Source organism: Cicer arietinum, chromosome 7 (assembly GCF_000331145.2).
Source record: "Cicer arietinum cultivar CDC Frontier isolate Library 1 chromosome 7, Cicar.CDCFrontier_v2.0, whole genome shotgun sequence".
In the NCBI taxonomy this organism is placed as follows: domain Eukaryota; kingdom Viridiplantae; phylum Streptophyta; class Magnoliopsida; order Fabales; family Fabaceae; genus Cicer; species Cicer arietinum.
In genome coordinates this window covers 51,376,229-51,390,995 of record NC_021166.2, presented here as the reverse complement: position 1 = coordinate 51,390,995, position 14,767 = coordinate 51,376,229, and the positions used below count along the sequence as shown (strand labels likewise).

The window sequence follows — 14,767 nt, the reverse complement described above, 5'->3', positions numbered from 1 at the left end:
TTCACAAAATATGTAGTAAAATATTTTCTACAGGGTCACGTATATGAGGATTATTCTCAACAATAAAAGGGTCATCACACTTATCACTAATTGTATGAAGTGTCTCACCTTCACCAACAACATATATTTCATCGCATGGTTTGATGGAGAAGAGGTGGTTATTTTCCATGAAGTTGTTATGAACATGATTTGGAATAATATTCATAGAGGTGTCTCTAAATATTGTTACAAGTATGAGGGCTATAAGAACAATAGCACAACACCATGAAACTACATCAGCTATATTTTTTGAGTTTAAGAATATTTGTCCTTTTTTGGAGTAAAAAGAAGGCATGATGAATTGATGATGAAGAAGTGATCAAAGAAATAGAGATATTAATATGAGAAAAAAAGAGTGGTTTGGAAAGTTATAAAGAAAAAAAAAAGATGGGACATGATGTGTGTGTGAAGGTCAGTTTTGGCGGTTACTAAGGAAAGGGAGTTGTTTGTGAGGGGAGAAAAATGGGGAAAGATGGTGCTCACGTGAATCAAATCAATCACTTGTTTTTTTACGGTAACTTTTGATATTGATATTTTGTTGGATATTTGTAAACCTAGTTTGTTCTGTATGTATCAGATTGAACTTTGTTCCATTTCGAGATATGCTGAAATTAAATATTTCTTTGATGGCTGTATAAACTTATTATTAGCTCTTAGAAGTTTATTTAAAAACTAGTTAAATATAATTAGTTATGTGACATTAAATGAGCATACCCAACAAAATACCATAATACCTAAATATTCACTTTTTTTAATTAGATCACTTTTTTCTTCTTCTTATTTATGTTGAAAAGCACTTTTTTTTTTAGGTTAAACTAACCTTCTTGCTTCTTGTTATTTTAATTTTCGGAGAATTCGAATCTAAATTTTATTTAAAAAATTATTGATCAAAATTTACTCATTTTTTAATTGAATTCTGAAATTTTAAGTTCCTATCTTTTAGGAACAACAAAGTTAAGACTCAAAAAATAATTTGTATATGTAGTTTGAATTCTTATTAAAATAATTATTAATTAAATTTTACTTATTTTTAGTTGAATTTTAAATTATCAAAATCTCTTTTTATAAGAAAAGCTAATTAATAAGAGTATAAAGACTTGGTTTGTGAACGGGGGCTCTTGACTAACTTATTGCGGTCTTATTATTTGAGTGCTTTGGATTTGGCTCAACCATCCAAAAAATAAACATGAAAAATAAAAGAAATACGAAAATTGTCCGGAACTCGAATGACAAAATATTAAAATTGTTATTCAAATGACAAAATATTAAAATTGTTAGGTTGAATATCATATTTTTTATTTGAACTCGAAGCTTCACAATTGTACGTGAGTTTCTTTAACATTTGATTTATAAGACCAAAAAAGAAAAAAAATATGAAATTTTTTTGCTGAGAAGTTCGAGTTGCATGGGTAATTAGTCACAAACTCGTGGGGAAAGTTTATAATTAAATAATGGGTGAAGATTCATTTTAGTATTTAGAAAAATTGTGAGATTTAATTTAGTCATTTAAAAAAATAAAAGTAAATTTTAATCTCTGAGATAATTAAATCGGGACAACTTAATCTCGACCTTTTTAATATTCTGCATGGTTGATGGAAAAAAGATAATGAAAAGAAAAGAAAATCAATAAAAAAAATAAGTTGATTATTTAATACTCTGGTATAAGAAAAAATAAAATGAAATTATGATAGAAAAAATATGTCTATTTATAAAATGATAGAATGTCATTAAGAAAAAAAAATTATTTAAGATAAATAAAATAATAATAATGAAAATAAATATTTCATAACAATCAATAAAAATTATAAAATATAAAAATAAAGAGTATATTTAAATAGAGTTTAATTGTCAACACATTACAATCATTCATAGTGATGATTTTAGAGGTAATTTAGATAAAATTCAAATATATCTATTGATATAACAGTTGTAATTGACTAACAATGTTAACATACTTTATACCGATAATGTACGTAAATTAAATCTAAATATATAAAATTAATTTAGTAACCGTCGTAGAAAATGTTTGAATTTAATAATCTACAATTATTATATTTTATTCTCTTTATATTTTTTAGATTTTCATTAGTTTTTATTTTAATGATGTTTAATTTTTGCTTAAGGAAATTGTTGTCATTTTAAAAATACACATATTTCTTATTATTTTTTCTAGAATTTAATTTATTTGCACTGACATCATTCTTTAAGAATTCATATTTTTGACACGTCAACTTAATACATTTAAAATGAATTAAAATTAAAAATCCTAAATATAGTCCGAACATGTTAACTAACGGAATAATATTTTATTTTATTTTTCTCTTTATATTTCAAATTATTTCACGAAATCTAAGAAAAAATAAAAAGAAATATGAATTAAAATTAAAAATACTAAAAGTAGTCCTAACATGTTAACTAACCGAAAAATATTTTATTGTTGTTTTTTATATTTTTCTGTTTATATTTTAAATATTGTCAATGTAAATAAATTAAAATCTATGAGAAAATAAAATAAAATAAAATATGTATACTATATAATAACATAAATGTCTTTAAATAAAAATTAGATATTATTAAAAGAAAAAGTAACAAAAAATATAAAATATAAAGAGGATAAATATAATATTTGTTGTTTATTAAATTAAAATATTTTCTTTTGTAATTTCAAAATTAATTTTATATATTTATTCTTATCCACGCACCATGTCATTTTGATTGTTAGTAAAATTTAACATATCATTAAATGTTAAATCATCTTGATTAAGATTCACAGGGTTGATACCTCTTGTAGAGAAAAATAGATAGTTCATATATCTGGATATAAGGATTACTAGAAGATAAAGGTGGAGCAACTAATGATTGTGGTTTAAAATACTGATGTAAAGATGGTTGATTCAAACCAGACTGATTATTTCCATACAAAGATGTTGACATATATGATCGATAATAATCTCTGTGTTGATATTGAGAAGATGTCGATAAACGAGTATGTCGTGGAGGCATCTGAAGTTGTTAATTATATTGTGGTAGTGACATATGCCCTTGTTGATAATTATATTAAGATGAATTGGAAGATCGATTTTTTCATTTGTTGAGAATTATAGAGTTTCTCCCTTATTCGTCTCTTAAACTCATGTCGTTATCTATCCCCTCTTAATGTTGAAGAACACAAATTTTTTAAAAATTGACTCACTTCGACAAATAAATTTAATAAATATTTAGGCATATAACTAAATGCAATGAAAAGTAAACATTTAATAAATATGTGGTAATCGATACTTTTCATTTCATTCATCCTTCCATTTCCACATTAGTACTTCTTGCCAAATTAGAATAATAACCATTCGACATCTTGAGTTCTTTTATCCACCTACAGACAACTTTTTCTTCATCTAGAGTTAAAGTACAATTTGCTTTTAGTTTTAAGGTTTTACCGTTAGATCGTTCCACTAACAACAAATCATTTCGCTTGTAATAAAAAGCTAAGTCTTTTTGAGCTTTGTTTTTTTCCTTAGTTTTTCCTTTTACATTCATCACAATGTTAAATATATTGTCAAAAACATTTTTCTGAATATATGTAACATGAATATTATGTCTCAGAAGGATATCTTTCCAACAAGGAATAAGGAAGATCTCAAAAAATACATTGTTTTGTCTAATTAAGCAATTGACCATAACCATGATGTTTCGAAACAACTCCAGCTATAACTTCAACCTTCGATATACCTTTAACTTGATCCTAAACTTGTTTATATGTTAATCGAATGGGAGGTCCACGACTTTCAACAACACCCTTAACAAATGCATTTTTATTTCTCCTAAATAGACTATCGTAAAGGTAAAAACCGCCGATGAGAGTCAAACCAAGATTGCATTCCCACCAAATTTCAATATAAATGATTTATTATTTTCTATACAAATAGGACATGCTAATTTATCGTGTGCTCCTCATCTAGACAACATCGTGTAGGTTGAGAAATCATTAATGATCTACATCAAAGCTGCTCTCATAATAAAATTTTATTTTCGAACAATATCATATGTTAAAACATCATGCCACAATCTATTTAAATCATCAATCATTGATTGTAAATAGATATCATTACTAGATGTGGGATTTGATGGTCCTAATATTATTGCGGTTAGGAACATATCTAACGGATGATTGTAAGGAGTGACAATAACTTACCAACAAGAATAAGGTATAGATGAAGCTTGAATATAAGGGGTGAAAACATCAGAGGATAATCCTAATCGTACATTATGCGGATTTATAACAAAATCAGGATATATTTGATCAAAGTGCTTCCATACTAGACCATTTAACGGACGTCACATTTTATCATTTGAACTTCTTTTATTTTCACAATATTATGTCATTTTTTCAGCACTTTGTATAGATGCAAACATTCTCTACTATCTTGATACGATAGACAAATAAAACATTGTTTTTATTAGAATCATTTTTTCTGTTCTTGTCATGTTTTTCAACAAAATTTACATTCAAGTAGGTCAATCTCTTTTATACCAAATTTGTTGTTGTAAAACAACATACATCCATTAACACAACAATTTATTCCCTTCATATCTTATTCCAACTTTAACACTAACTTTTTAGTATCATAATAGTTTGTTGGCAAAATCTCATTTCAAATTGGTGTTGCATCTAACATCAACTTGGTCATAAAATCTAAGCACAAGTCTAGAGTTTGAAATTGAGACTTTAGCCCTAAAATTGTAACACATGAATAACTTGGAGTTAGGAGACCCATCTATCGCGGCCTAAAATTTCGAGTGTTTCTCGAATTCAATGGAGTTGCCACCAAAATATATTTTAAAATAGAAAAAATATTGGGAAACTCTTAAAAATAAAAAAATAAATAAAAAATGGTATTTGAAAAAACCAAATTTTGCACAAAATTAACACCCTACGACATCCGTTAAAATATGGTTATCTATAATTAATTATGTTACATTAATATTAATTTAAGTATATTTATTTCTCCTTATTATTAAATATGAATAACATTTATTATTTTTTTTTAATATGATTTTAGAATGTACATAAGAAATAAAGGGAAAAAAATTTATTAATGTGCTTGACAAGAATGTGATCTTGCTCCTACGTATCTCCCGGTGCGATGGAGAAATCAAAGCTACATAGTTTTTGGTTAGAAAATGCAGATGCTTTGATTGTTTTTTTTTTTTAAGAAAATTTGTTTTGTTATAAAAAAATATATATTTTGATGAGAAAAGAAAATGAGTTTGTTTGACTTGAAAAATTATTTTGAAATGCGAGTTTTAGGACTATCTAGCTATTTTTAAATTGGATAATTTGACATAAGTCCATCATTATACAAATGATCCTTTATTACATTTTCTTTTTTAGTATTTGAACAATAATATTTCTTACGTGGACATCCAATACCACCATTATCTTGAAATATCTATAAGTGTCTTACGATTTTTAAAAATTCATCAACCCCAATTCTAAATTATTATTTGATACCCGTTCTTTTAAAATAGTTTCTATCATAAAGTCAACTATGATTATTTTTTAATAATATATATAAAATAAAAACTAATTATCACACATTCATATTAGTGAGCATAACTAAAAAAAAAGTGTTTATTTACTTAATAACATATATTAAACCTTAAATGGGAAACTAAAAGTTAACTCACAATAATTGATTATAATTTTTTAAAATTTTATTTTTGTCTATTTAACATATTATCCCGTTAAAATAAAACACTATTAACCGTAACAATATTAAATATTGTTATAATTAATTGATTGTCTAAAAATTGTAATATATTAGTATTGTTAAAAATTAACATATTCATTCAAAAGAATTCACATTAATATATATTTATAAAATGCAAATATATTAAGTTAAGTTATAAAATAAAATAGAAATATTTTTAAATATTCAAATTAGCATATTTTCAAAGAAATACACAATAAATATACTAACATATTTTCAAATTTAAAGAAATTGAACAATAAATAAAACAAATATTATATGTTCATAAAAATACACATATAATATTTTTGTGTTGCATCCCCTAGTATTGTGATCCTCGCAAAATAAAATAAAATAAAAATCAATATTTTTTTTAAGACGTTGATCTTAGCAAAATAATTTTACTAATTTATTAGAATTGTTGATCCTTGAAAATTTCCGGGTCTTTCGTGAGGGCTAAATGATCTTTGCAAATTTTCTAAGATTAAAATGTTCTAAGAATGGCCTTAAATTTCACTTAATTCTTGTAGTGTTTTTTATCTTATAATTTTTTATTAATTGTAATGAAATATTTCTTTTTATTCTCTCTCCCCCATATGCCAAACATAAACTTTATATGAGGAATGTTTTTGGAACATCAAAACTTTACATTGAACTATACAATATAGACTTTTTTATTTATATTTTCTCTCTAGTCAAAATTTAACTATAAACAATGTAATTGTATTTTATATTGTGTCTGATTTGTCATTTGTGTGTCCAAATAATACATATCAAACTTAATTAATTGATATTTGTATCCCGAGTTAAATGAAAAAGAAGAAAAATAAAACTTCCTCTCAATTTTATTTGTGATTCATTGATAAGTTAATTTATAAAGATATCCTTGACGACTATAAGGATTACCTTAATTAGTTTATGTCACTTCTATACTTTTTACTTTCAACCATATATGTAACAAATAAACTAATAACTTAATTGTATAAAAAAACAAAATCAAGTTATTAATAGAAAAATCTTTGGTTGTATTATAATTTTGACCCTATAATTTCTCAAAAACTTCCCAATTTTTTGATGATGTGCATCATATGATGAACTTTTTAATGATTTGGCTTGATATGATAGAAATTATTTTAATAACTTTTTTACAAAAAAAAAATCATTTTAATTAAATAAAACCAAACAAAATTATATTTATTTAATTAAAAAAACTAAAATTAGAATCTTTAATTTCAATTTTGGTCTATTTTCCCTTTGTTATGAGATTTCTACTAGATCTTCAACTATTGAGTTAACAAAAGATGACATTGAAGTTCCATTAAAAAGAGATTCAAATAAATTGCGAGAAAATTTTAATGTAGGTACTCCAAAACTGATATAAAGTAGAATGATTCAAGAAAATCTCGAGAGAACTCAAATTTCGACGACGATAAAACAATGTATGACTATAATACAATGTAGAAGAAAAAGATAATCACATAAAAGATATAATATTTATTTTATTTTTAATTAAAAAAAATTCATGATATCATGTAAGGATTATTAAAAAGTTCACATGTCATATGTCATGCCACATCACCAACAAAATTGAGAAAAAGGAGTGGGAGACTGTAAAATCAATAAATAAGTAAATGTGATGGTCAAAATTGTTCCTTAAACCAAAAATCTGACCTGCACGTTTAGCTATGAGTCTATGTAAGAATCTTTCCTTGATAGAGAAAGCTTTGCAAGCTTGTACTTCTCCATTCTTTACATCAACCACATGCACTATATTTACCAAGAGTATCTTCAATATAGGTTCATTAAATGGGATCTACTCTATCATATCATCTTGAAGCAACTCATTTCTTTTTTGCTCCAACGGTTGAACTCAACATGATCCATTTAAATAGGTTTTACTATGCCACATCACTCTAAATCAACTCATTTCTCTTTTACTGTTTAACTTTTAAAAAACCATATTATATCTCATAACTTTAATTTATACATTAATATTTTATTTATATTCAATTTTACTATAACTTAAAATATTAATTTAAATATTTCAATTAATATTATTATACATTATTTTAATTTAAAATTAAAATAAAAAAATTAATTTAAAATAAAAAATTAATTTAAAAAGAAGTTAACAACTATATATTATTTTTATTATACATTATTTTTATTATTATTAATAAATTAAAAAAAAGTTAACGGCTATAAATTAATAAAAAAAGACAAATTTATTATTATTAATAAATTAATAAAATATAGCGGTTATAATGTTCTAAGGTTATGGTCATCATCTACTATAGTTCCATTTCCAAATTCCAACCGTTAGAGCTACACAAATCTCTCAAGGACATGTAGCTACTCAAACTAACAAGTTCCATAAACGTAATCAAAACATTGATCCATCAATCTTCTTTTTTTATGAAGCATTCATCCATGAACCTATTAAAAGACTTACTTCATATTTTCTATTGGAAATTGCAAACTTTAATTTGAATGAAATTCTTTACAAACTTAGAGCATCTTCCAAAATGAGTTTGTCCGCCAGGTGTAGTTACGTAACCTTTCGTTCTCTCATGAAAGAACGGTACTTTGATTACAGTTACCTTTTTTTTTAATTCATTTGAACCCTATTTAATGAACATGTGAGTTCACAAGTGGATTGATTAGAGACACATAAGGAGTAATATGGATATAAAAAAAATTATAAAAACTTAGTTTGTAAAAGGAACCCTCTTGTTATTTATAGATCAAACTAAATTTCAAGGTAAATTGATGCAACAATGTATTTTGTAATCAAACCTAATTGATCAAACAAAATGTTAATATTTGTATTTCATTTATGAAGGGAAATTTAAGAGCTCTTAATTGCGATCACCCAAAGAATACTTTTTTCATCTTAGATCTATTGCCATTTATTTTATTTTTATAATAAATAATTAATTGTTAATTTAATAAATAAAAAATTATTTAATATCTATTCAATGTTAATGTATTACTTTGAATTTTTATTTTATTTTATTAATATAATTTGATTTTTTTAATTATTTTTATTTATTAAATTAACCATTAATCATTTGTTATAAAAATGATAAATGAAAATAGATGATATAGTAGAGAATTTTGAATGAAAAGAGCATATAAAAGTAAAATATCCCTAATTAAAAACCAAACATTTATTAAAACATAGAAGGAAATAACTTCCATTCACAAGATTTATGGGGAAAAAACCACACACACATATTAACTATTACAAGAATCAAGAGAGGAAGAGAGTAAGAGGGTGATATGCTCTAACAACAATATGTACGGTGCAAAAAGCAAATTACTAGAAATTTCTCAACATGTAAAATATTTTCCTAGCAATGATGTGAAGGTGTAATCTTGATAACAAGGCCAGGGAAGACATCATCAGGGTCATGTATATGAGGATTATTCTCAACAATAAAAGGGTCATCACACTTATCACTAATTGTATGAAGTGTCTCACCTTCACCAACAACATATATTTCATCGCATGGTTTGATGGAGAAGAGGTGGTTATTTTCCATGAAGTTGTTATGAACATGATTTGGAATAATATTCATAGAGGTGTCTCTAACTATTGTTACAAGTATGAGGGCAATAAGAACAATAGCACAATACCATGAAGCTACATCAGCTATATTTTTTGAGTTTAAGAATATTTGTCCTTTTTTGGAGTTGAAAGAAGGCATGATGAATTGATGATGAAGAAGTGATCAAAGAGAGAGGGATATTAATATGAGAAGAAAAAAAGTGGTTTCAATAGTTATAAAGAAAATAAAAAAAGATGGAACATGGTGTGTGTGTGTGTGAAGGTCAGTTTTGGCGGTTACTAAGGAAAGGAAGTTGTTTGTGGGGGAGAAAAATGGGGGAAAGATGGTGGTTAGTTGAATCAATTACATTCACTTTTATTTATTTATTAAATCACTTATTTTTTCTCTCTTTTCTTTGTGATAAAAATCACATTCTTTTTTAAGTTAAACTAAATTTCTTGCTTCTTATCTTTTTGCTTTAGTGTTTCTTTGTACATAAAATGTTGTGACTTGATTTGGACCTTTAACATCTTGCAAACCACTAAAATAATCCTTCACGGTACTAATTAGTCAATTTTAATGACTTATATTTTACTATCTTATCTAAGTATGTAAACATAAGAATCCATACATAAAATCACGGAATTATTAATTATATTAAATTTTTTAACAATAAATATAGTTTTTACAAATTTATTCTTAGTTAAGGTAAAATTATAATATTTACTGCTATTGTAAAAACAAAATATAAATTAATTATGAGTATCTTAGTAAAGAAATAATTAATACAATTAAAAATTTTAAAAAACTATTATAAAAAGATATAGAAATTAATCAAAATAAATTTTTGTATTTAAAAACGAAGGTAATATTATTTTGTTCTTTACATATTTTTAGTCTTTAAATTGTATGTGTACTATGTGATTTTTTTGGAAACAGAGATCTAGAGGGGTCACACCATTACTATATATATATTATCATTATTTTTTTTTTTTTGGGTCTTATATACAGTAGTATATTTAATAGAATCTTAATAGTATTTAAAAAAATGTTAGACTACATAAAAAGTTAGATGATTTAAAAATTATTAATGGCGGATTAGCCCATAACTCGTTTAGGGTTAGACTCGAGTAGTAGTTTTTGAAATTGAAAGTTTAATTAAAATTAGTTTTATTTTTAAAAAATATAACCAAAAATATGTCAAATATATTAGAAATTTTTTATTTGCTCTATGAAATTCTATATTTAAAGATGGATGTAGTATTAAAAACGATACCAAATTATACACTAGTAATCCTATTCATATAGTTAGATATCAAATATCTTACTTTTATTTTATGAGTGATTGGAAATTAGCAAAAAAATAATTGACTATGTTAGAATTTTATAAATTTGGTAAATCGAAATATTGTGATAAAATAAAGTAAAATATTTATGTTGAAGACAATTTCACCTTGCTGGAAACTATATTATATTATAGCAATCATATATTTAAGTAGATATAATTTAAAAAACTAAAATATGGCAATGATGTACATCTTGAAAATTCAGTGGTGGCTTTGGATTGGTTGGATTTGGATTCCGATTTTAATGATTACTCAAACCATGTTTATGCAAACCTTATTGAAAAGGGTAAAGAATTGGGTTGTGGGTGGTGGGCTCATGACTAACTTATTGTGGTCATAATTTGAGTGAAGAAGAAACATGACGTGGAAATATAGTATTTCTTGACCGACGTTCTAAAATAAATAAAATTTTGATACGATTGTGTATCTAAGGATTTAATTCATGTATTAATCGATGTCGATCAAGAATTGAGATGTTGCGTTTTGGTTGAGAAATTTGAGATGTAGTATTATTTCTTTGCGAAACTAATAATGAATTAGACAAATATGCTATTATGACACAAGATAAAGATAAGTTAAATATTTTAATTTTTATGATTTTTGGTTAGAAATAAAAAATTAAAACACTCTTAAACATTGGATGTATTCCTTAGTTTTCATTTATATGTGTGTATATATATACACATCTATTTTTTTCCACATTAAATACTTGTCATTGTTGAATGCACATTTCAATATTTTTTAAAGCTCTCTAAAGAGGCCTTGTTAGTCGCTATTACAAAAAGAATAGCTTTATAATACTTGAAACTTTACATCTTTTTTCAATCAATTTAGCTTAATGATTAGATCAAAATAAATTGACTTGTGTCACCAACTGTACAAATGATCATGAGTCAAAAGTATGCTAGTGGAGTATAATTGATCATATACTCCTCTGCTAATATGAACACTCAGTGCACATCAGCAAGGTAGTTGGTGGAAGAAAGCAATAGGTATATATCTTTGTCATGACTTAGGAGGATGTTGCTAACTTGGGCTCTTCCAACCATTTCCAGACAGTCATCAAGCCAGTACCATCTCCGGTGAAGAAGAGTCCACCAGAACCGATCTCTATCGATCCAATTTCTCGTCTAGCAAACAATCTACCCCTCTCAGAAAATCTAAAAATTATAAAAGTAGACATTGTCAGTAAGAAGCAAGTTTTAGTTTTACACAAACAACAAGATAGTTGCAAGTTTACTTACGATGGTAATTCATACAGGCAAACAGAATTGTCTCTGCGGGAGCATAACAATATATGCTTGCCTTCTGCATCAGTCATCCCACTAAGTGCAACAACACCCTGTAATCAAAATAAAAATTTTCAAGTAACAATTTACATGACCATAATAAAAAATACCATGCATAAATATTATACTAGTTAACCGACTTACATTTTCTACACTATGTGAATATGTCACTTTCAAAGGTCCCTCTTCAGTGGCAGCCCAGATCTTAATAGTATGGTCTAATGAACTAGATAACAAGTAATTGTCCCAACAAATAAGGGATGTAATAACATTAGTATGTCCATTGAGTGTCATTGTACACTCGAATGTGTCAAGATCCCAAACCTGAATAAAACAATAACAAATTACTATCTCAAACAAAACATAATGACAAAAACAAGACAAAACCATACAATACAACAAAATACACAATAATTTCATCTTCAGCAATTACACAAGAAAAAGACAGACTGTTTTGGCAAAGCCTACTTCAATATGAAGAACTGGACAACTGACAATATTGTCCAATCAAAACCTTTATATATTTATTTTAAAAAACTAAATAACTCTCCATTGAGAATTGCATAAATTTGAAAGGAAAAAAAACAGAGAATCCTCATTGACAAACAATAGAAATACCTTAATGGTTTGGTCCATTGATCCTGAGTAAAGCATCTTGTGGCGTCCAATGGTAAGGCAAACCACAGATTTAGTGTGACCCAATAATGACATAACCAGTTCAAAAGGAGAACCGGGTTCAGAGTTGCCTCTCCATGCAGAAATTATGCCATCCTGCAATTCAAATAATCAAATTATAGATAAACTGATAGATAAATGAAAAGTTTGATTTATTCAGATAACAAACATAGAAGACTGTGCGAGTAGTTACCTCTGCTCCAGCTAATAGTGTATCATTGCCAACAACCATGGCAAGGACTCGACCCTTAGGTCCATCAAGATTAAACTGTGATGCAGTCTGAATATTCCATGCCTTCATAAAAACCACAATGACATAATCAGCTTGCAAGCAATGGTCCAATATAATTGACAGATCACACAATCAAACAAAATAATGACTTAAGTAAGAAGAAGAGCTTACCTTGACAATATTTGGCAGACCAACAAAAATCCAAGGGCCCTCACTGATCAAAGATGTGACTTCAGCACCAAGATTCATCACATTATCACATTGACCAGTATTGCAGTCCCATGTCCGAAGTGTCCCATCGGTACTTCCAGAATAAAGCTTGTTTGATCCAACTGGATGTGTAATTCCAGAAACAACCTATTGACAAAAATTATAATTCAGCTACTCTGGAAGCATTACCATAATAGGAAGCCACGTAATTTATTGCATTTCCTAGGAATACTATAGGATGGTTACATCCAAGTACCTTCTTGTGTCCTTGAAGCTTTGCTAATCTGGACAACCAATCGCCAGAAAACCATGAATGTATATTCCGACACTGATCACCATGCACGCAGTTGCTATTGATCCAGTATTTGCATATACTTGGTGACAGAGTCCGAGAAGCATCAACAATTTGAGTCTTATCTCTGCCTTCTCCACTGACTCTCTTCAAGACTGCCTTTTTGTTATGATCATGAGGGTCATTCTCAGACTCGGATAAGAAATGGCGCTTCCTTGCATTACAGTATCCAGTATCGACACTGTGAGAAGCTGTTGTAGAAGGCAAAGGTGTTTCGCTGTGCCGAAACCTACAAGGGTTTCTGTTGCATCTCCCAGCAAGCCAATAGAAGCATGTTTTTCCAATGACTCGATCAGTTCTACTACTCCTTGCCACCTTCATATCCATGATGATGCTCTAGAAAACAACCAACAATGCAATAGCATCCCAAATCAGCCACTTATCCAATGAACAACAATCCAATACTAAAACAAGCAGCCGTGGAACGCGTATAGTTACTCATCCCAAATTGTCCATTACCAAACTTTATAATACCCAATTATAAAGTTTACATACAATGAATAAAGAAACAAAAACTACATAACAGAACATCTTGAGTAGAGGCAAAAATCCTTAACAGAATCACCGAATCCAGGTTACCCCGAATCACCGTATTTCTGATCCCAACAACCCTAATAAGTAAATTAAAAGAAACCTCAAACACATAATGCAATTGCTTTGATAATAAACTATATCGCAGAACTTCAACTGCATAGAAGCCAAAATCCATAGCCGAATTGCAAGAAAGACCATTAGTTTAACGTCGATCAGCAATGCTTTGGCGTTCAGGAAAACCCTAATAAACGAATGAAAAGAAACCCCAAAATTGAAACCCTAAATTTGCACCTTGGAAGCGCATAACGCTTCGTCGGGAACAACATGATCGACGATGATCAATGGTAACAGAGTGAGGTGAAACCTAAAAACGAAATTCTTAGATTATCTAAGAAGCAAACCTGAGTAGCGAAAAACTTCAAAATCTGAATTCTGAGTATTGTTGGAACGAACGAACAAGGGTTTGGAAATCTGGTCAAAACTTATAACATATGGCGGGTTTTAATATATATTTTGGAGCGTAAAACTAGGGCAACGGCTTTCTTTCATTAAACGAACAATTTTAGGAATCATAATTTATTTATTAATTATTTGTTATATTTTATTTTACTTTTTTATTTATGATTTATTTTACATTATTTTTTAGAACAATTAACATTATTATTTTTTATAAATTTAGAAATGTCAAAATTAGATTTATTTAGTGTGATCCTTTTGTGATTTTTTGTTGATTCTATACTTCATAATATTTAAAATTGTCTTGTATTAGAAAAAATAACATGAAAATCATAT

The 14,767-nt window shown here is 27.1% G+C and overlaps 2 protein-coding genes across 3 annotated transcripts; both read right to left on the bottom strand.

Annotated features, from left to right (window-relative positions):
* Positions 1-9,139: 9,139 nt before the first annotated feature.
* LOC101515289 (uncharacterized) lies at positions 9,140-9,496 on the bottom strand. Its single transcript, XM_004510831.2, has one exon. The coding sequence runs from the start codon at positions 9,494-9,496 to the stop codon at positions 9,140-9,142; it is 357 nt and encodes a 118-aa protein (XP_004510888.1).
* Positions 9,497-11,328: 1,832 nt separating this feature from the next.
* Positions 11,329-14,494, bottom strand: LOC101515617 (zinc finger CCCH domain-containing protein 17-like). 2 transcript variants are annotated; one of them, XM_004510832.4, is made up of 8 exons: positions 14,377-14,494; positions 13,346-13,777; positions 13,051-13,236; positions 12,841-12,942; positions 12,591-12,743; positions 12,117-12,296; positions 11,928-12,025; positions 11,329-11,843 (listed from the first exon to the last, which is right to left on the bottom strand). In XM_004510832.4, the coding sequence occupies exons 2-8, from the start codon at positions 13,766-13,768 to the stop codon at positions 11,696-11,698; spliced, it is 1,290 nt and encodes a 429-aa protein (XP_004510889.1). In that variant the 5' UTR covers positions 13,769-13,777; positions 14,377-14,494; the 3' UTR covers positions 11,329-11,695. The 2 variants fall into 2 exon arrangements, with proteins under 2 accessions (XP_004510889.1, XP_027192237.1); XM_027336436.2 differs by having other exon boundaries at positions 11,330-11,843; positions 13,346-14,475.
* Positions 14,495-14,767: the final 273 nt, after the last annotated feature.